The sequence below is a fragment of the Lygodium microphyllum genome, chromosome 23 (genome assembly GCF_053477565.2).
Source record: "Lygodium microphyllum isolate KBCC chromosome 23, Lygodium_microphyllum_v1.1.10, whole genome shotgun sequence".
NCBI lineage: Eukaryota > Viridiplantae > Streptophyta > Polypodiopsida > Schizaeales > Lygodiaceae > Lygodium > Lygodium microphyllum.
Genome location: NC_141157.1, coordinates 39,693,140 through 39,715,297, shown reverse-complemented (window position 1 = coordinate 39,715,297; position 22,158 = coordinate 39,693,140). Strand labels below are relative to the sequence as shown.

The 22,158-nt window shown below is 45.5% G+C and overlaps 1 protein-coding gene across 2 annotated transcripts in view; it reads right to left on the bottom strand.

Annotated features, from left to right (window-relative positions):
- Positions 1-797: 797 nt before the first annotated feature.
- Positions 798-22,158, bottom strand: part of LOC148016089 (acid phosphatase 1-like) — a 33,099-nt gene continuing 11,738 nt past the window's right edge. For both annotated transcript variants that reach the window (XM_087664871.1, XM_087664872.1), the window contains exons 4-5: positions 1,689-1,892; positions 798-1,244 (exon numbers count right to left, since the gene is read on the bottom strand). In XM_087664871.1, the coding sequence (XP_087520997.1) occupies positions 1,067-1,244; positions 1,689-1,892 (382 nt within the window). In that variant the 3' untranslated portion in view covers positions 798-1,066. The remainder of the gene's footprint in view (positions 1,245-1,688; positions 1,893-22,158) is intronic.

Genomic DNA, 22,158 nt, shown 5'->3' with positions numbered 1-22,158 from the left:
AAGAACTAGTGCTACCTGAGTAGTTCAATAAGAAATGGTCTCTATCTTTGGAATCCAAGACTTCTAAATGATGAGTTGAAACCTTAACTGAAGCAAGTTTTGACTTCGCTGTCAAAGAGAATTCTGCTGATCATAATTTCATATAGCAACATGCTATGTACATGAACTCAGACACCAAGATATTGTAAGGGTATGGCATGTCATCTTTGGTCCGTGAAAGCCCAAAAACCAGAAAATTTTTTCTTTTGTATTTCTAAGTCAAGAAAGCAGAGCCTTAATTTCCAAATCCAAAACACGCACGCGTACACACACAGAGTTACCAGGCAGTATATTGTAGATGAAATCAGCTCCTTCACTGGTGCCAATGATTTCATGTTGAGAGTTAACACACAGTTATCACGCAAACTGAATCTCGATTTCATGTTGAGGGTGTAAACAATCACAACATCCTTAATACTTGACCATCTCTTTAAAGGTTAATTTAAGGCTTACTTGAGCATTCAGATCTTTGAGAGCAACCCACAAACTTGGATTCTGGAGTCCCCATGGTGCCCAAAAGTGTTAGAGATCCATCCAGGAATTTGAGGAAATTCTTGAAAATCAGTTAGCAAACAAACCTCCCAAATATATCTACTAGCAAAAGCATCAATTATCCTGGTATCTTTAACATGGAAGGTTGCTTTCAGGACTATACACACACAGTTGTGTGAAGGCCACCAAACACACAGAGCAGTATACCATTGACAGAGATCCATGGTTCACCTTACCTGGGAAGGCAGATTCGCATTCCTTACATCTAAATGAAGAGTGATATTTTCATTGATTGATTGCTTTTTCCAACCAAGCCCTTGTTTTGACAATCTCATCACACAGTCTCAATGTGCTTGGTATAAGTGTTAGAAGGTGTGATTTTGTGTTCATATCCTCGCTCTACAAATAATCTGAAAAAATCCTAGCTGATATATATGGAGTGCAACTGATTGCAAAAGAATAATAATACGAACAGTAAACCCACAAAACGTTGACACTTCTTGTGATCTAACCAGGACCAAAGAATCCATACTAGTTAGAAAAGCTGGTACATGGGATTTGGAAGCTTGAAGGTCCGAGCACCTGTAGATACACCAGCTAGGTCACTCCACTGATCCCCCATTACACACTTTATCTGAAAGCCTTTGTTTTCAAGCTCAGTCATCTTTCTTGATTTATAGGATTGAACTGTCAAAAGATCTTCATCTTCTGACCTGTTACAAATAAGTATTGTTTGTCACTGTTCTTACATTGGTATAAAACCAACAAACATAATAATGATGTGTCTGCACGACATAAATACATGCATAAATCTGATCATAGCACAAATATTGACACTTCAGTATAAAAAATGCAACATGCTACAAATTGAGAAGCCTGATGCAACAAATATTGACACTTTAGTAAAAAAATGCAACATGCTACAAATTGAGAAGCCTCGTGCAACAAAACACATGTAAAATCAAAAAGCTAAACTTTTTACATCACACTAAAACCCCAATAACTCCTTTGTGAAACCCCATATTACACATGGGTTCTGTAAAACTCTTTATCTTGAAATTGATTCAAACCGTTAGAAAGCAACAAGCACTGCTCAGAGACATCATTGGAAACATCAACACCAGAACTGACATGCTGGTAAATTGTAAAAATCATACCGCAATATCAGAGCTGTCCATTTATGGTAACCTGCTTCAATCAGACTCTGTGCTGTCTCATTTCGTACACTCTCTGGCCTCTCAGAGAGAAAAACAAGGCTCCAATCTGAAGCAAGCAAGTCACGGTACAGATTCAAGACTTGAACCATCGGGACAGCTTTGGAAATGTTCATCCTGGCAACTGGATCAATCATATCTGCAGATCTGATACATTTTGAATGTTATTTTGATTAGATAAGACTTGAGGATACACAGAACAATCACACTGTTCCTTCTCTCTGGGTGGGCTGAAAACCAATGCACTTGAGAAAGCAACTTATTGAAAGCCTACAGAGATACAGAAAATCTCAACAAGTTCTCGCCCTATTAGTTGTTTAAGTGGTGGGTTTTATTTCTTTGGCTTTGTCAATATGATTTTGGTGGGTTTAATTCTTTGGCTTTGTCATTGTCATTTTATCTCCTTCGCTGGTGCCAATGATTCACTAACTGATCCAGACTTCCCTTACACAAGTCAAAGTATGATTCACACATGCAAGCTCAGCACACACACACCCCAAGCGCGCCCCCCCCCCCCCCCCCAAAAAAAAAAAAGGTTAAGTGAGAAAAACCTGGAACTTTCTGTATGCTTTCATTTTTCACACGAGTTGCTGTCAAAAAAATGACAAAGAGACCAAAGGGACAGTAGGGTTTGTGGGGAAAAACACGGAGTGTGTACAGCAAACACTAAGAGAGAAGAGAAACTTTAAAACACAAGAACATGGTGATGATACACTGAATCATGCTATGAGAAGAAAAGCTGATATAGTGGAGCCGAAGCTCAAAGGATAACATATCTTGTCTGAATCAGGCAGCAGCACCTGTGGGAATCTGCATGGTGAAGGGAGCAAAACGCAGCCCTCCGAGCAGTGGGCTATCGAAGTAATCACTAGAAGGTGAAGGACAACTGTCGAGGGAGCAAACTACACTCCTTTGTTGCCATTGGAGATGAAGAGGATGATCACCAGCTGTCAAGGGAGCGAACCCCAATCCTTAGATGCTGAGGAGTGGCCTGGGCAGCAAAACACAAATCCCAGAGTGTGTCCAAGCTATCAAACGTAGGGAGAGCAGCCCAAATGCTGATGCCACGGGATGGATGATGACGCCAAAGGAAGGGACAGCCAACAAGAGGGTAAATGCAGCCTATGAAGGCCTGTCAACCCAAAAAGGAGCAAACTGCACTCCTTTGTTGCCATTGGAGATGAAGAGGATGATCACCAGCTGTCAAGGGAGAGAACCCCAATCCTTAGATGCTGAGGAGTGGCCTGGGCAGCAAAACACAAATCCCAGAGTGTGTCGAAGCTATCAAACGCAGGGAGAGCAGCCCAAATGCTGACGCCACGGGATGGATGATGACGTCAAAGGAAGGGACAGCCAACAAGAGGGTAAATGCAGCCTATGAAGGCCTGTCAACCCAAAAACACAAGTATCTAGGGCTGCAGAAACTAACACCACATGTGGGGTGACACCAGGCTGGGGAAAAGACACCAAATGCGGAGGAGGTCTCCAAGCAGCCAAATGCAAATCTGGTGAAGCTTAAAGGGAGTGGAAGAGGTCGCTAGCTATGGAGAACTGGCACCAAGGGAGGAGTGATATCGCCAATAGTCTAATGATGATGCTAGCAAGGTGGTGCCTCTAAACACAAGACCTAAGTGATGGGACAGGGTGCTTGAAAGAGAAGAGGAAGGGTGACCACGAACTGCGATGTCCTCCAGTAGGGGTATGGGCAGCAATGGAGTGAAGGAGAGAGTGTGGGAGTGACACAGGAAAAGAGGTGAAGAAGTGGTGTTGGTGGTGGCGAAGAATGAACAAAGTGACTGCCTATTTATAGGCATAAGCTATCTAAACTAGCGCACCATTGTGTGGGCGTCCACTAAAAAAGTGGCCAAAATGTGGACACAACCCCTTTTGGGGCTATCAATGCAAAACCCTAAATGAAGTGTGTAGACTAAAGTGGTTTCTCAACATCCCCTCTCAAGCCCAAAAAGGGATGAAGAAAAAGGAGTGAAGAGACATACAAAGAAGATGTAGAGGATCTGGAGATCCAAGATTTTCGCCTGAAAGGTAACCTGTAGTAAGGAACAGTAGACAAAAGGAACTGTAAAACCTGACTCCACCTCAAAAGAGAAAAAACTAGCTCCGTAACTCCAAGCTAGAAGGAATTCAAAGGCCTCAAAGACCCCAATCTAAGTGGTATCTAAAGATCCTGGGCATCAATAGGAGAAGTGACTGCTCGACGACAACCATCCCAAAAGAGTATTTGTAGGTGACGAACTTCATGATGAGTAGATGCCCCCCAGAGACAGGAGGTGCAAGGGCTCTCTCTGAAGCCGAACAAGTAGAAGCCCCCTCTATGGGCAAAGTGAGTACATCCCCCTCTACAAGAGATGGGGAATCTAAAAACTCATGGATCACAGACTCTGAATCATCTGATGGCAAAGGAAGTATCATGGCCATGCTAAAGAAAGTATCTGGGGTGGAGTTCTTCGAACCTGAGTAGTCAAGGGTGGGAAAAGAGAAGGCTCGTGCGGAGCCAAGGGTGGGCAACAATCGTGGTCTCTCAATGGAGTGGACTGCAAAGCCGAAGTAATGGAAGGCATCGAACAACCACTGTCTCATGAAGGAGCGGATAGTCAAGCGGACGGTATCCAAAAATCACTCTCTCTCAATGGAGCGGACTATAGAACTGCGGGTTGTCAAGGTGGCGCTCTTGAAACCCTAGAAGAAGTAGAAGCAACCTCCTGTACTACCTTGAGCACAAAAATCTAAAAGCCGATGCAGAATAAACTCTATGGCCCAAAAGAAAAAGGTAGCACATCGAGTACCTAGGGATAGACACATACTCTGGGGGTGTAGGGAGCAAAGGCCCATGTCATCAAGCATCGATGGGGGTTCTGGTTATTGAAGCTTAGCTAGATGCAACAGTTCGAGGAGTGAGAGTGACGGCTGGAGAGAGTCAGAGAGGGAGAGTGAAGTACGATTAGATTTGAGTATACCAACAATGTGTTGATACACAAAGAATAAAATGTATTTATACTTAGGGCACGTAAGGATGCATTCACATGTACAACTAAATAATGTGTGTACTTTACATGGAGGTCAAATGGGCCTTTATCCCAACAACCTCCCACATAAAGGTCCCACTAGACGTATGCAATGCTCATGGTGAGCTTTGCTTAGACTTTTAGTGAGAACATTTACCGGGTTGTCCTATGTTTTGATCTTGGTCAATGTGATTAGACCATCTTCCAAAATCTATCTGATAAAGTGATATCGCACATCTACATGCTTTGTGCATAAATGATACATGGCATTCTTAGCCAGATACACAACACTTTGGCTATAACATCCCAAAACTGCAGTTCCCATAGACATACCGAGATCCTCTGCAAGTCTGCTCAATCATATAGCTTCCTTAGAAGCTTCAGTAGAGCTGATATGTATTCACCTTCAATAGTACTCAATGCGACGATATTCTGCAACCTGGAACACCAAGAAACAGCCCCACCAACAACTATAAAGACATACCCGCTTGTGGACCTACGAGTGTCCAAGTCACCCGACATGTCTGCATCACAATAACTCTGCAAACTAAGTGCACCTTGCCCGTAGCAAATACACTTTCTTTGTGTAACCTTTAGGTATCAAAGAATACACTTGATAGCCTCCCAATGTGTTTTGTCAGGATTTGACGTACATCTACTAACAACTCCCACTGCATGAGCAATGTTTAGACGAGTAGCAACATAACATACATAAGAGAGCCACAAGTTAATGCATAAGGGACTCCCTTCATAGCATTTGCTTCCACGTCATCTTTTGGGTTGTTGGCTTTACTAAGCTTAAGATAAGGAGGTAAGGGTACCCCAAAAGGCTTAGCTCCAGTCATGTTAAATCTGTCCAGTACATTTTCAATGTACTTTTCTTGAGATAAAAACAGCAATTTCTGCCTTCTATCTCTGCGAATCCTCATACCCAATATATGCTTTGCATTCCCCAAATCTTTCATGGAGAAGGCTGATTTCAACTTATTTTTGAGAGCATCCAAACTAGTCGTCTTTCTTTTCCCAGCTAGCGACATATCATCCACATACAAGACAAGTATGATGGGGCTGCCATCTGTATCCTTTTTCATGTACAAGCAATAATCTGCATGGCTGCGTGTAAACCCATGAGATAGCATAAAAGTGTCAAACTTTTTGTACCACTGCCATGGTGCTTGCTTCAGCCCATACAGGCTGCGTTTTAGTTCACATACCATTTGTTCTTTTCCAGGAACTACAAAGCCCTCGTGCTGTTTCATGTAAATTTCCTCATCAATGTCACCATGCAAGAAAGCTGTTTTTACATCCATTTGGTACAGCTCTAAGTCCAATACAACAGTGAGAGCAAAAAGCACACGTAGAGTGGTCATCTTCACAACAGGTGAGTCTCGGAAGTCAATCCCTTCCTTTTGTGCATACCCTTTAGCAACCAGTCTTACCTTGTACTTGGTTTTCCCATCAACTGTCTTTACTTTGTAAACCCATTTGTTTGGAAGAGGCTTCCTTCCTTTGGGCAACAACACAAGATCCCAAGTATCATTTGCATATAGAGATTAAATCTCTTCCTGCATAGCTAGCTCCCACTTACTGCTGAATTCGCATGATTTGGCCTCTTTGTATGTAAGAGGCTCACCCTCATCTGTAAGCATCACATAATGCAAGGAGGGGTCAAACCTATGTGGTTGCCTTCTTATGCGTGTAGACCTATGTACCCAATCATCAACATTTTCAAGAATTGGGTCTACATCTGGAGATATGTTATTTTCAGCATTTATTGGCCGCTGTAAGCCATTTTCAGCATGCTGTTCATGCTCTACAGCACCTTCATTTTCATTACTAGCACCTGCATTTTCATAATCGACAAGTCTATCTTGCTGTCCATGACCTCCTTGTGCTCCTATTTGCTGTCCATCATCGTTAGGCTCAAAAAAATGTGAGAGTGCGCAGCGAAAGAAGAACACGAACACAGAGGAGAGGAGAGAGGAAGCAGAGAATGAAGGAAGAAAGTCTGCACTGACTGAGATGAATGCTGAATACACTGGAATGGACAGAACAATCCCTGCACGCAGCCCGGAGCGTCAGTGAGGGAACCAGGACAAACTGGAAGCAGAGGCAGCACCAATGCCGGAGACGGAGACGGAGGGAGCAGTGCTGTACCTGCAGAGAGTGAATACTGGACTGACTGGGGGGGCTGCTATAAATAGCCCCCAGCCAGCAAACTGGCCGACCAGCCAAACTGGCCGACCTGGCCAGATTTGGCAGACCAGCCAGATCTGGCCGACTATGGCCAGATCTGGTCCGACTGCCCAGAATTGGTCCGACTGCCCAGAAAAATGGGCAGTCAGGGCAAAAAACAGCCCAGTTTGGGCTGGAACAAACCCAGGACTGTATGCTGCCTAGAGCAGCCACAAAACTGTCCTGACAGAGCTCCTCCATCTCCTGTCAGACTCTGACAGGAGCTCACAACCAGGAGATGACAGACTGAGACTGAAGAAGAGCAGGCTAACACCCCCTCTCAACTCCTGGGAGAGACTGAAGACCCAAGAACTGCATGTGATGAAGCAAAGAAGCCTGAGGCAACGGCTTCGTAAAGAGATCAGCTGCATTGGCCGCCGTAGGACAATAGACCACCACCAGCTCCGAATCCACGATCCGCTCTCGAACATAATGATACTGAACCTCAATGTGCTTCGTACGAGCATGAAACACCAGGTTCTTGGCCAGAGCAAGAGCACTCTGGTTATCCACGCGCAGCTCCGTAGGTCCGGTCTGGGAAAAGCCAATCTCCGCGAGTAAGTGACGGAGCCAAACTGCCTCCATAGCGGTCGAACATAGGGCCCGATACTCAGACTCTGTAGAAGAAAGTGCCACAGTAGGCTGCTTCTTGCTGCTCCAAGAGACAGCACCAGATCCAAGGGTGAAAGCATAACCTGTAGTGGATCGTCGAGAATCCACATCACCGGCCCAATCAGAATCACTCCATCCAGAAAGGGCAATCCCATCTCCATACATGATCCCAAAGGATCGAGTCCCCTGCAAATAGCGAAGAACCCGCAAGGCCGCCTGCCAGTGATCCTGGGTAGGAGTCTGCATAAAGGAAGACAATAAAGCCACCACAAAAGAGATATCCGGCCGAGTGTGAAGCAGCCAGATAAGAGAGCCGACAAGGCACCTGTAACGGGTGGGATCGGTAAGAGGAACTCCAGCTGTCAAAAGCTTGGACTCAGGGTCCATAGGGCATGAGATAGGCCGACACTCAGCCATATCAAACTCCGAAAGAAGCTCGGAGATGTACCTGTGCTGCGAGATAAAAATGCCCTGTGCCATCTGATAGATCTCCAGACCTAGAAAGAAGTGAAGGATCCCTAGATCCGTCATGTCAAACTCCTGCTGTAGAATGGACCGTGTATGCTCCACCTGCTGAGTGTCGCTCCCTGTAATGATAAGATCATCCACATACAAGATGAGGAACACCGAAAGAGAATCCACAACCCGTAAGTAGAGGTTGGGATCATAAGCGGAGCGCGCAAAGCCACTCTGTAGAAAGAAGCGGTCAATCCGCTGGTACCAAGCACGAGGAGCCTGCTTTAGGCCATAAAGAGCCTTCCGCAGCCTGTAGACATGATCCTCCTTCCCCTGCACAAGAAAACCAGGAGGCTGTGAAACATAAATCTCCTCCTCAAGAACGCCATTCAGAAAAGCAGACTTGACGTCCATCTGGTAGACAGGCCAACGGTGGTGAGCAGCAAGAGCCAAAAGCACTCGGATGGTGGACATCCTAGCTGTAGGAGCAAAAGTCTCAAAGTAATCCAACCCTGCACGCTGGGCAAAACCCTTGGCAACAAGCCTAGCTTTATGCTTGTCCAAGGAGCCATCTGCAAGATATTTGATCTTAAAGACCCATTTCACACCAATCACCTTCCGTTTCGCGGGACGCGGAACAAGCTCCCACGTATGGTTTCGCTCGATGGAATCGAGCTCGGCCTGCATAGCCTGTCGCCAAATATCCTGTGCAAGAGCCTCCTCCACAGTGGAAGGCTCGGAATCCTGAAGAATCTGTGACATAAGAGAATAGTTCACACATAGTGAACTGTCCCGCTGGGCCTGTAAACGGGCTGATTGACGTGGACCTGTAGAAGAAGCAGGAAAGTGAGTAACACCTGAATCCTGCATGAGCCGGCGATACCATAAAGAAATCCTGAGAGACTCCTGCTGCTGTGAGGGAGACTGGGGGGTCTCCGGAACCTGTAAAGCACCCAAATCGGAGAGGGACTCCCCCTCACCGAGTGAAGGTAGATCCTCCGCATCTGAAGAAGGCTGTATATCCCGCGAAGATCCCGAAGTGGCGGTAGAAGAGCTCGTAGAAGACGAAGGCACATCCACCAAAGGGGAAAGGGAAGCCAAAGGAGGAGGAATAGGAGGGGTGCGAAGAGGTATCCTGGAAGGAAGTGAAGGGAGAGAAGGTGGGGGAGGGTCCGTCGATGATGAAGAAACATCTGAAATAGAACCATCAATCGGATCCTCAGAGGCCGAAGCCTCATCAAAGATCACATCCCTGCTCACCTCAACCTGCCGCGTCGTCGGGTCATAGAGCCGATATCCCTTCGTGGTCGTACTATAACCAACGAAGATAAGCTTTCTCGACTTAGAGTTAAACTTCGTCTTCCTCTTCTTCTTGTCCACATGGACAAAAGCATCGCACCCAAAGATGCGAAAATGGGACACGGAAGGCTTCTTCCCAAAGAAAGCCTCATATGGAGTCATGTCCTGTAATGCCGAAGTCGGAGAGCGGTTGAGTATATGCACCGCTGTAGCCACCGCCTCACCCCAAAGGAAATGAGGAAGACTCCTATGCTCCAGCATAGATCGGGCCATCTCAAGCATGGTCCGATTCGCACGCTCCACCACACCATTCTCTGATGGTGTGTTCGGATGGGAATACTCCACCCGAATACCATGATCCCTGCAAAACTGAGAGAAAAGGTGAGAAGTGAACTCTCCACCGTGATCAGCTCGAACACCACGAACCTTGGAAGTTGTTTGGGTCTCCACAAACACCTGCCACTCACAGAAACGGGAGTACGCCTCGCTCTTGTACTCCAAGAAATAAGGCCACACATAACGACTAAAGTCGTCCACAATCAACATCAAATACTTGGCCTTCCCAAGGGAGGCCGTGCCCATAGGTCCGCAAAGGTCGGTATGAACCAACTCAAGCGGAGAAGTAGCCCGCCTAGAAGCAACCTGCGGGTGAGGCTGCCGGTGCTGCTTGCCCCTCAAGCAGCTAGGGCACAAAGTGTGAAGAGGAGGGAAATCAGGAAGTCCCTCCACCATCTTCCTCCTAGAAGCCCGGCGAAGAGAATCGAGGTTCAAATGACCATACCGAGCATGCCAGAGCAGCCCAAGCTCATGGGAAGTCCGCGCAGCCAAGGCTGTGAGCGTATAAAGCCCACCCTCCTGTGTACCTGTCCAAAGAGCATCACCTGTAGAAGCATCCTCTACTGTGACTGCATCCTGTGTAAAAATGACTCGGGTACCTAACTGAGTAAGACCATGCACAGATAAGAGGTTAAAACCCAAATCGGGCACATAGAGAACTTGGGCGGAAGAAGACCGCCTGTCAGAAAACATAGGTAAAGTCCCCACTCCTCGAACAGGAACTGTAGAATTGTCACCAATGGTGACTGTACCCCCTCTGGAACAAAGATCCTGAAGCCAATCCTGACGGAAGGTCATGGGTGAAGATGCTCCACTGTCGACGAGCCAAGGCTTCTCCTGTGTGGTAGAAGCTAGGGCAGTGTCTTCCTCAACAAAGAGATGCACAAACGCAGATTCTGTTGTGGCTGGGGCCGCCTTCGAGTCCTTCTCCTTAGGCTTCAAATGGGGATACTTCTGCCAACACTTCTCCTCGGGATGAGTGCCCTTCCCACAATGGGGACACTTGGGCTTCTCCTTCGCATCCTTCTTGTCCTCCTCCTTGTCCTTGGCCTTCTCCTTCTTTTGTTTCTTCTTCTTGCCACCACCTGTACTAGCCGTAAATGCCTTGGTGAAGCCACTGGCTCCCACCTCTTTGAGTCGCTCGTCATGCTCCAAGACAAGCGGGGAAAGCTCCTCCCATAGGAGAGTCTCACGGGTCCTCGAAGTGATGAGGCTGGTGTAGAAGACATCATAACGAGGTGATGGCAGCTGAGTCAACTGAATCATCGCCATATCCTCAGACGATATCAAACGACCAAGAGAGGCTAGCTCGCCTCGCATATCCTCCATCTTCGTGATGTGCTCCTTCATGGAAGAAGAACCATCAAGACTGAGCATCCGCAACTTCTTCTCCAGGGAAATCTTGTGGGCAAATGTCTTGTGCTGATACAAAGACGCAAGCTTTGTCCATACTTCCGCCGCGGTTTGTAACCTGTGAACATGTACAAGAACAGAATCATGGAGACTCATAAAAAGAAAGGAACGGGCTCGAGAGTTGAGCCTATCCCATAAGGCTGCACGGTCCATAGAGGTGCCATCGGACGAATCCACGGGGGGTCAGTCGATGGGCGAAGAAACAAGCTCCCACAGATCAAAGGTATCAAGGATGCAAGCCACCTTGCATGACCATAGGGAGTAGTTGGAACCATCCAACTTGTCTTCCTTCGGAAAGGAAGGGAGAATCGGCACCTGGATAGAGGGAATCAAGGAAGGCATCCGCACATCTGATGCAGTCTTCACTGAAGAAACCTTCGCAGTAGATGGAACCCTCTGAGATGCATGGACTGAAGAAGGACGAGTGCGAGGAGGGTCTTCCCGATGTTGAACTTCACGATAGTCCCGCCTCCGCTCAGAGGAATGATGAGAAAGAAGCTCATCCTCTGAGTCTTCAAAGCCTGAAAACTGGTAAGACATCTTCCAATCTGCAAAATACCAAAAAAAGTTGTGCCGCTGACGAAATAGGACCAGCAATGTGGTCACCAACCACCAAGACGCAGGCAGAGAGTGCCTACAAACACCTGGATCTGCAAAACGCAAATAGATCTGATGTCGAACACCAGAAAAGAGACCACCAGCACCAGGAAACAGCCCGGACAGAGGTCGCCAGCAGGAAAGGAGCAGCCTGGGGTGGAAGCGACCTGCAGAGCAGCAAAACGCAGCCTGTAGGAAGGTCGCCCAGCAGTAGGAGAAGCCGCCTGGCTGCAAACGCAGGGATGCTACGTCGCTGGATGACGTGGCAGCCCCTGCAGTCAGCGTGGACAGCAAACGCAGGCTGAACAGCCTCCTGATGCAGTCGCCTGGCTGTTGTGGATCTGTTGGCAGCAGCAGTAAGGTATATCTCTCCTGAAGGTATGTCCTCCGTGCTCTCAATCAGGCGATGATACCATGTGAGAGTGCGTAGCGAAAGAAGAACACGAACACAGAGGAGAGGAGAGAGGAAGCAGAGAATGAAGGAAGAAAGTCTGCACTGACTGAGATGAATGCTGAATACACTGGAATGGACAGAACAGTCCCTGCACGCAGCCCGGAGCGTCAGTGAGGGAACCAGGACAGACTGGAAGCAGAGGCAGCACCAATGCCGGAGACGGAGACGGAGGGAGCAGTGCTGTACCTGCAGAGAGTGAATACTGGACTGACTGGGGGGGCTGCTATAAATAGCCCCCAGCCAGCAAACTGGCCGACCAGCCAAACTGGCCGACCTGGCCAGATTTGGCCGACCAGCCAGATCTGGCCGACTATGGCCAGATCTGGTCCGACTGCCCAGAAAAATGGGCAGTCAGGGCAAAAAACAGCCCAGTTTGGGCTGGAACAAACCCAGGACTGTATGCTGCCTAGAGCAGCCACAAAACTGTCCTGACAGAGCTCCTCTGTCTCCTGTCAGACTCTGACAGGAGCTCACAACCAGGAGATGACAGACTGAGACTGAAGAAGAGCAGGCTAACAAAAAACCGACTGATCATCAGTTTCAGCCTGTGGTATAGCACCAAGAGGCTCATTTTCTAAAGTAATAGGTGGCTGCAAACTCTGAAATTTGACCCTTTTTCATATCTTCGTGAGAGGCTAAAGTACCTTTCAGCAATTTTGCCTCATTAAACACAACATTACGACTGCGAATAATTTTCTTGGACTGAGGTAACCACACTCTGTAACCAAATTCACCCTCATCACCATAGCCCGTGAAGATGCCTTTGGTGGATTTTGGGTCAAGTTTGTTCCTTAGCTCATTCTCAAACATGCACAAAAGCATTACAGTCAAATATGCGTAAATGGTCATATGAGACCAATTTGCTAGACCAAACCAACTCAAGAATGCCATTATTTAAGGACCTATTTGGAGAGCGGTTGCAAATGTGAACCGCGGTTTTGAGTGCTTCTTCCCAAAATTCATGAGGGACATTAGCAGTGGACAGCATGCACCGCACTCTTTCACATAAAGTCCTATTATATCTTTCAGCCACCCCATTTGAAAAAGGGATGTAAGGAGCTGTAAGCTCCCTCTTAATTCCATGCAAGTCACAAAAGGACTTGAATTCAATAGATGTAAACTCTCCCCCATTATCAGCTCTCAAGCATTTCAACTTTCTACCTGTCTGAGTGGTCACAAATGCATAAAAAGTTTTAAAAACAGCAAACACTTCACTTTTCTTTTTCAACGGATATACCCAAATCTTTTTGGAATAATCATCAATAAAGGAGATAAAATATGCAACACCACCCAACCATTTCACGAGCATACTATATACATCAGAATGCACTAAGTATAAGACATTGGACTTACGAGAGACACCAAAGTAAAAGGAATTTTCTATTTTCTTTCCAAACTGACACTCATTACAAAAGTCAAGTTTAGAGCCTTTTCCATCAACCCTCTTCAGAGAGGTAAGGACATCAAGCCCTTTTTAGCTCATATGACCTAATCTCTTATGCCATAACTCCAAGTGACTACCAATTTCAGCAACTGCAAGAAACTTGTCCTTCAAAGCTTTATGGTGCAAACAATACAAAGTGCCCTTCTTGGTTCCTTTTGCAATCAGCATGGAACCCTTTTTCACTTTCCACAATCCACCACCAAACAGTGTAGTGTAACCATGCAAGTCAAGCTGACCAACAGATAGTAAACTCTTTTTAATGCCAAGCACATATCTAACATCTTTCAACACAAACTCTTGCCCATTGTCTAACGACAAGTGTACAGTGCCAATCCCATCAATGCTGCAAGCATGGTTATTTCCAAGATACACCTTTTCATAAGTGCCTGCATTGAACATAGCAAAATACTCCAAGCAAGGAGTTACATGAAAAGAGGCAGCAGAGTCCACAATCCAACTCTGAGTGACACCATCATCAACTGACAAAAGTACATCAATCACATCAGCCTTGGTAATTTGCATATCCTACATGTGACATACAAGGGCATCATAATCAACTACACATAATACATCAGCCTCTATATCTAAAAGCTCCTCTATGACCACACTAGAGACCACATTGGCCTTTTCCTTGCCTTTGGCTGCCTCAGATGCATCTTAGTGTCATGATCAAAAAGATCGCCCTCAACTTATCATCAAAGTTCAAATTTACATCTTTGAGCTGATTTAAAATCCCTGTAAATGCACTCAAGTGCTCAGTTGCAGGCTTTGACTCATCCAATCGCATATTCACCAGCTTGCGCATTAAATGCACCTAATTAACAGGCGTGGTGATCTCATAGACAGTTTTCAACTTCTCCCATATTGCATAACCTATATCTAAACCCTTGATGCCTGTCAAAAATGTCATCAGTGACGCCCATCTTAATGTAAGCCACAGCCTTTTTGTTGACTCTAGCCCAATCTGCATCAGATATTAGTGCAAGTTTATCTTCCTGCAAAGCATCCTCACAATCCTTTACGAACAATATGCCCTGCATACAGTCTTTCCAAAGGTCAAAGCCATGACCATCAAACCGTTTGATTTCCATCAAACTCTTGATGTCCGAACTGGAAGAAGTTACAGTCATTTTATCACGAACACAAGAGTAAATGCCCCTGAAATGCAAAAGCACAAGCTGAACCAGCAAACACGCTGTTGTTCTTCCTCAAATAGAAATAAATCTCTATTGTTTGTACATGAACCAGCCACCACAATGGAAAAAATGCAGAAATTTACCAAATTCTGCACAAATCCCCAAAATTTCAGGTCCAAAAGTGCATAAATGTTAACCAATCTAACCCAGTTGAGCAAAATTTTACCGATACATGAAAAGCCTCAAATTTATGGGATCCAATGTCAAGAAATTTTATTGAAAATAGCAAAATTCTAACAAATTTTGGCAAAATCCCTAATTTAATTAAGGTCACCACACGTAATGTCTGCAATTTCTTCTGACCTAAATGTCACTATCAAGCATGGACGAGATCAAATCCAAGAAAAGCCCCAAATTTATGGGCTCAAATTTGCACAAATCTGAGGTCCGTGCCTCCAGTGCGCGAACCCCGTTAAGATAAGGAATTTCCAAAGAGATTTGAAAAAAAATAAAGATTTTTTATTTTTAAAAACGGAATGACGGATCCTTTGACCCGTCAAGCAAGTCGTGTGATGGCACTTGCGGTGTTCTGTCATGTGGCAGTTGCCCACTTTGTTCACCTACACCTGACTGGTTGGTCATGTCGCACTGCCCTGTCGCCTGCACGCCTGGTCCCCTGTCATCACGTACAATGCTCGGACTGTCCTAGTCACGTCGCACATTTAAAGTCCATCACGCTGGACCTACCGCCTGGTCTCCTAATTGCCGCTTGGATTGTTCACCTCTACTGACGTTTGTTGATTGGGGAAGTGTTGGGAAGCATGCACAAAACCTTAAGCTCTAATACCAGTTGTTGAAGCTTAGCTGGATACAACAGTTTGAGGAGTGAGAGTGATGGATGAAGAGAGTCAAAGAGGGAGAGTGAAGTACGATTAGATTTGAGTATACCAACAATGTGTTGGTACGCAAAGAATAAAATGTATTTATACTTAGGGCACATAAGGTTACATTCACATGTACAGCTAAATAATGAGCATGTACTTTATACGGAGGTCAAACGGGCCTTTATCCCAACACCGGTGATACCGGAAGAGGAGCACCCAATGGTCTGTCCATCTGTGTGTGTGAAGAAGTTAGCACTTGAGTGTCAACCTATGAAGGGAGGGTGGGTGGAAGGGGGTATCTCTATCTCCTGATGATGCAACGGAAATGAAGGGAAAAATCAATAGATGATGCCAAATCCGCAACCTGTCTTTGCCTTCTCTAATGCAGAGAATCTTCATGGCTCATTGAGCACCTCTAGCTCTGATACCATGTCAAAGAGGCCAGAAAGACCGTGGTCCGTAGGGTTTGCAGGGAGAAATATTGTGTGTGTACAACAAACACTGAGAGAGAAGAGAAACTCAAAAACACAAGCACACGGTGATGATAAACTAAATCATGCTATGAGAAGAAAAGCCGATACAATGGAGCCAAAGTTCAAAAGATAAGTGCAATGTCCTCTCTAAATCGGGCGGCAGTACTTATAGAAATCTACACAATGAAGGGAGTGAAACGCAGTCCTCCAAGCAATGGGCTATCAAAGTAACCACTAGAAGGTAAAGGACAGTTGATGCAAGAGCAAACCACAGTCCTATGATGCCATCGGAGATGAAGACGATGATCACCAGCTGTCAAGGGAGCAAACCGTAATTCTCATGCCGAGGAGTGGCCTAGGTAACAAAATGCAAATCCCAAAGTATATCGAAGGTGTCAAAAGTGAGGTGAGCAGCCCAAATGCTAACACCAAGGGATGGATGATGACGCCAGATGAAGGGACAGCCACTAGGAGGATAAATGCAGCCTATGAAGGCCTATCAACCTAAAAACGCAAGTATTTGGGGCTACAAAAACTGGAGCCAAATGTGGGGTGATACCAGGCAAGAAGATGCTGACGCCAAGCTAGGGAAGGTGACGCCAAATGTGGATAAGGTCTCCAGGCAACAAAACGCAAATTTGGTAAAGATTGAAGCGAGTGGAAGAGGTTGCCAACTATGAAGGACTAACATCAAGGTAGAAGTGATGTCGTCGAAATTTTGATGATAACGCAAGTAGGGTGTGTCAAAAGATGACGTACCAGTGAGACAGTAGGGTTCGCGGAGAGGAACACGGAGTGAACTCAGAAAACATGGAGAAGAGAAAAGAAGAGAGAAAAAACTCTGATGAATGGAATGATGAAGTTCTGAATCATGTAGTGAATGTGATACAAGGGAATAAGGGTGTCGTAGCACAAGGAAGATGATGAAGACAGTCATGAACCACAAACCGCAATGTCCTCCTGAAAGGGTGTGAGGATAGTGGAGAAGCTGGAGAGAAGAGGTGACGGACTGAATGAATCAGCCATAAGGAATGAATGAGAGAGTGGCCTATAAATAGGCACAGTCAGTCTAGGATGGCGCCCCTTTTTAGGGCTGCAAACCTTAAACGCAAAACGCAAAAATGCAAAAACGCGAATTGTGGGTGAAGGGTGAAGGGTTTCAACAAGATTGTAGGGTTTGCGGGGAGAAACACGGAGTGAACTCGGCAAACATGGAGAAGAGAAGAGAAGAGAAAAGAAAATGTAGGGGATCCCGAAGATCCAAGATTTCCACTTGAAAGGTAACCTGCAATAAAGAACAGTAGACAGAGTAAATTGGAGAACTCGAAACTCAACCTCAAGAGAGAAGCCACTAGCTCCGTGCACCCATACTGAAAGGAATACAAAGGCCTCGTCACCAAGTCGCGGCTGAACCTCCGAGGTCCTAATCTAGGTACTACCTAAAGATCCTGGGTATCAGTAGAAGAGATGATTGGTCGAAGACAGCCACCCCAAGAAAGTAGAGGATGGGTGAAGAGCTTCATGTGGAGTAGATTTCCCTCTGAGGTGGGAGGTGGAGGGGCCCCCGTTAAAGTCGAAGAAGAAGTAGATGCCCCCTCTAAGGGTAAAGAAATAACATCCCCCTCTGAAGTAGATAGGGAATCCAAAAACTCATGGATCACGGACTCCGAAATGTCTAATGACGAAGGAAGTGCCGCCGGTTGTGTTGAAGAAGATATCTGGGGTGCCGAAAAGCTCCTAGAGATAGCCTCTCGAACCTAAGTAATTGAGGGTGGGGAAGGATGGGGCTCAAAATAAGCAAGAGGTGGGCAATAGTCGCTGTCTCTCAGTGGAGCAGACTGGGTAGCCAAAGAAGAGCAAGGAGTCGAGCAACCACTATCTCTCGAAGGAGCTGACTAACGAGAAGATGGTATCAAACAATCAATGTCTCTCGATGGAGCGGACTGCAAATCTATAGATTGTGGTAGCCATTGTACCCGAAAATAAGTGGGAGAAGACTGCCGCTGGCATTGCGACGATCTCCAGGAGGTCGTAGCCCCAATCGATCCTCCATGTGCTTGAAAGGATTTAGTGCGCATTGGATGCGTCTTATTGCCTTGAGCATAGTATAGCCGATGCAGAACAATCTCTGTGGCCCAAAAAGGAGAGGTAGCACAAGGAGTGCCTGGTGGAAGACGCATGTACTCCGAGGGGTGGGGAGCAAAGGTCAAAGTTAGCAAGCATTAGTGGTGTGTCCGGTGATGCCACAGTAGAAGCACCCAGTAGTCTGGTCATCTGTTGGTAAAGAAGCCATGGATACCAGTGTGCCTTGCTGAAGAAGGAAGAGGTCAGCCACCATGAACCACGAACCGCGATGTCCGCCTCAAGGGGTGTGAGGGCAGTGTGAAGCATGAACCGCAATGTCCACCTCAAGGGGTGGGAAGATAGTGGAAGGGCTGGAAGTGAGTTGCCAGTGGGAGGAGGATGTGACCAGCAGTAAGGGGTTGCAACCAGTAGAAAAACGCAGGTGAGGAGAGAGAAATACTAAAAACGCAGGCAACAGGAGAGAAATACTAAAACCCCAGGCAGGACAGCCTGCAGGAGAGAGACTAAAAACGCAGGAAAAAACAGCAACAACAATCAATATGCTGAAATCAGCTCCGAGCAGTGTGTGATAGGCTGGAAACAGGGGCCAGATTGTTGTAGACAGCAATGGCCAGCGTGGACCGCAATGTCCTCCGTGTTCAGGGTGTGGGCAGCAAGCTGAAATACCTAAAATCTGCAAAAACGAGATTGTTTTCTGAATAGAGAGTGAACAGCGATAGTCGCTCTGCAGTGAGCAGCTGCAAACTGGAGGTGGAAGACTGGAAACAAGCACCAAACTGTAGATAACAGCAAGGGACAGCTGAGACTGCGATGTCCTCCGCGAAAGGGGTGTGGGCAGCAAGCTGAAAACACCTGAAACCTGCAAAAACGAGATTTTGATGCAGCGGAAGAAGAAGAGAAGTGGATGCCGAACCCGCCACCGGTCTTTGCCTTCACTAGAGTGGATGATCTTTGCCGTTGACGTATCAACGAGACAGTAGGGTTCGTGAGGAGGAACACGGAGTGAACTTGGCAAACATGGAGAAGAGAAGAGAAGAGAGAAGAAACTCTCATAAATGGAATGATGAAGTTCTGAATCATGGAGTGAATGTGATACAAAGGAATAAGGGTGCCGTAGCACAAGGAAGATGATGAAGACAACCACGAACCACGAACCGCAATGTCCTAAAGGGGTGTGAGGGTAATGGAGAGGCTAGAGAGAAGAGGTGACGGACTGAATGAATCAACCGTAAGGAATGAATGAGAGAGTGGCCTATAAATAGGCACAGTTAGTCTAGGATGGCACCCCTTTTTCAGGCTGCAAACCCTAAACGCAAAATGCAAAAACGCAAAAACGCAAACTACGGGTGAAGGGTGAAGGGTTTCTCAACAGGGTGGAACCTCCGAACGCAAGACCTGGGTGATGGAATAGGGTGGCTGAAGGAAAAGAGGAAGGATGGCCACGAATTGCAATGTCCTCCAATAGGGGTATGGGCAGCAATGGAGTGAAGGGGGAAGAGTGTGGGAGTGAAAAAAGGAAAAGAGGTGAAGAATGACTGAGGTGGTGTTGGTGGTGGTGAAAAATGAATATAGTGATTGCTTATTTATAGGCATAAGCTGGGGTAGCACACCACTTTGTGGGCGCCCATTGAAAAGGTGGCCAAAATGTGGGTACCAGCCCTTTTTGGGCTATCAATGCAAAACCCTAAATGAAGTGTGTAAATTGAAGAACTGGTTTCTCAACAGTTGCAAGTCCCCAAAAATTGTCATGTGTCTGAAGAAAGAGCTTGTGGGTTCTCCATTACAGTTAGAGGTAGAGCTTCTTACTTCTCAGCCATGACCACAGAGGAGAGAGAAAAAGAGAGAGAAAACATTAAACCTAATAGGGAAAGAGAGAAAGAGAGGGAGAGGGTGAGGGAGGAAGAGGAAACGAGAGAGGGAGAGAAAGAAAGAAAAGGAAATGAGAGAGAGGGAGACGAGAGAAAAAAATGAGAGAGGGAGACGAGAGAGAAAAAGAGAGAAAAAACATTAAACCTAATAGGGAAAGAGAGAAAGAGAGGGAGAGGGTGATGCAAGGAGAGGAAATGAGAGGGAGAGGAAGAGAGAAAAGGAAATGAGAGAGGGAGAGGAGAGAGAAAAAACACTAAACATAATAGGGAAAGAGAGAAAGAAAGGGAGAGGGTGAGGGAGGGAGAGGAAATGAGAGAGGGACTCTCTTTAAACCAATGCAATGTTCTACTCAAGTTTAAGAGATAATAGCAAAGTAGTTATCTTAAGCTAATGTTAGATAACCATGGTAGAAGACTATAGTAACGATTTAGACTTGCTTTAGGTTGATCATTGTGGGTTGAGGTGGAACTTGCCTTACGAGTTAGACTTAAGTAGTTTGAGGTAATGCAATTCGATTATTATAATGGAGTTTTGAGCCGAAGTTACATTGATTACCTCTTGATAAATTTGTGCCATTAGGATTCGGTGGATAGACATGTTACAAATATAGATATGCATATAAATATTACTATAGTCTCTAGATTTGCAAGGCCATGCACTCTCTAGAACTTTGATGAAAAGGGATCAATTTGTGCACACCTTACATTGACTTTATGATCTTTTTCCATGATGAAAGGTGTTGGATATGGAATGGCATGTATTGCTTTATCAATGCCAATCATCTTCCCTATATTAGAACCAACCTTAAATAGATATAGTGGATGGAAAATCTAAAATTTGTTTAATGTTTATTTTGAAGGGATCTAAGGTTAACCATACTATTAATGTATCCAATTTCCATGGATAAATCTTTATAATAGGATTCTTATCATAATTTAATGTTTCTTAGCAAATGGAAAAATTTAAATAAAAGATGACTCTTTGCCTTCTACTTGTGTAAGCTCAATAGCTCCTAAAAATTTATGTTAAAATATAAGAAGGCTTATATGGAATCTTTATAATGTATATTAAACTAGTTCGTTATGTGTTGTAAACCAAGGCATTTCAGTTGATGTTAACTCTATTCAGTTACAAGAGAACAAATCCCTTCTCAAACAAATTTAAAAAAAAGAGAATGTGAATAAAAACCAGTTGTTTGTCGTAACAAACAAAAGAAAAGAAGAAAGAACAAGAACAAACAAAGAGGAGGCAATGTACTTACCACAAAGGCCCAAGGATGGATTCTTCATCTCCTCTTTGTGACGGCCCCTCTTCTTCCTTCGTGCACTTCTCCCTCTTCTTCACGAATGGTGGCGGTGGCGGTGGCGGCAACGTCAGTGGTGAGAAGCTCTCCTTCTCTCTCTTTCTCTCTTCCTCTCCCTCTCCCTTCCAAAGATACTCTCTCTTTCGCTCTCTCTTAAACTCTTTGCGGCAAAATGCCACGCTCAAGTTTCACTCACTTTTTTTTTCTCAAAGTGGTGTCACTATTTGTGTCGCTAATATCTGCATGCGACGCAAATAGCAATGCAAATAGTGACGCAAATTAGTGGACCTCAGTCACAGCAGCCCAAGAATGAGTTGGATCTGATACACTGCCATCCATGCCTCAGTTCAAGGCTTAGTGTTGATCCCTCCATTCCTCGGGAAGATCAATGGCAGCTAAGGCTAAGGCCTAGTCCAAAGCACAGCCCAATTCATGGTAGCCAAGTATATTCATACTGTGTTTTCAGTGCAGGTATACTAATATGATATAGAACGTACACAATTTCAAGAAATAAAGGTGGTTTTTTATATCATCATTAAAAAAACATAAGAAGTTAACCATTAGGAGTAACATTCAACATGGAGTTAGCTGTAGAGAGGCCAGTGGGAGTGAGAAAATGGGAGATAAACTGAAACTATGGCAAAAGAGACATGTCCCCCAACTAATAGGCTACCTATAATAGGCCATGTAACACAAACAAGAACAAAATGTGTCTGAGCCCAAAGACATGTGGGCCCAAAAATAACGACAAAGAATGGGCAAGCCTCGCCTAAGTGATCACAACTGGATAGAGC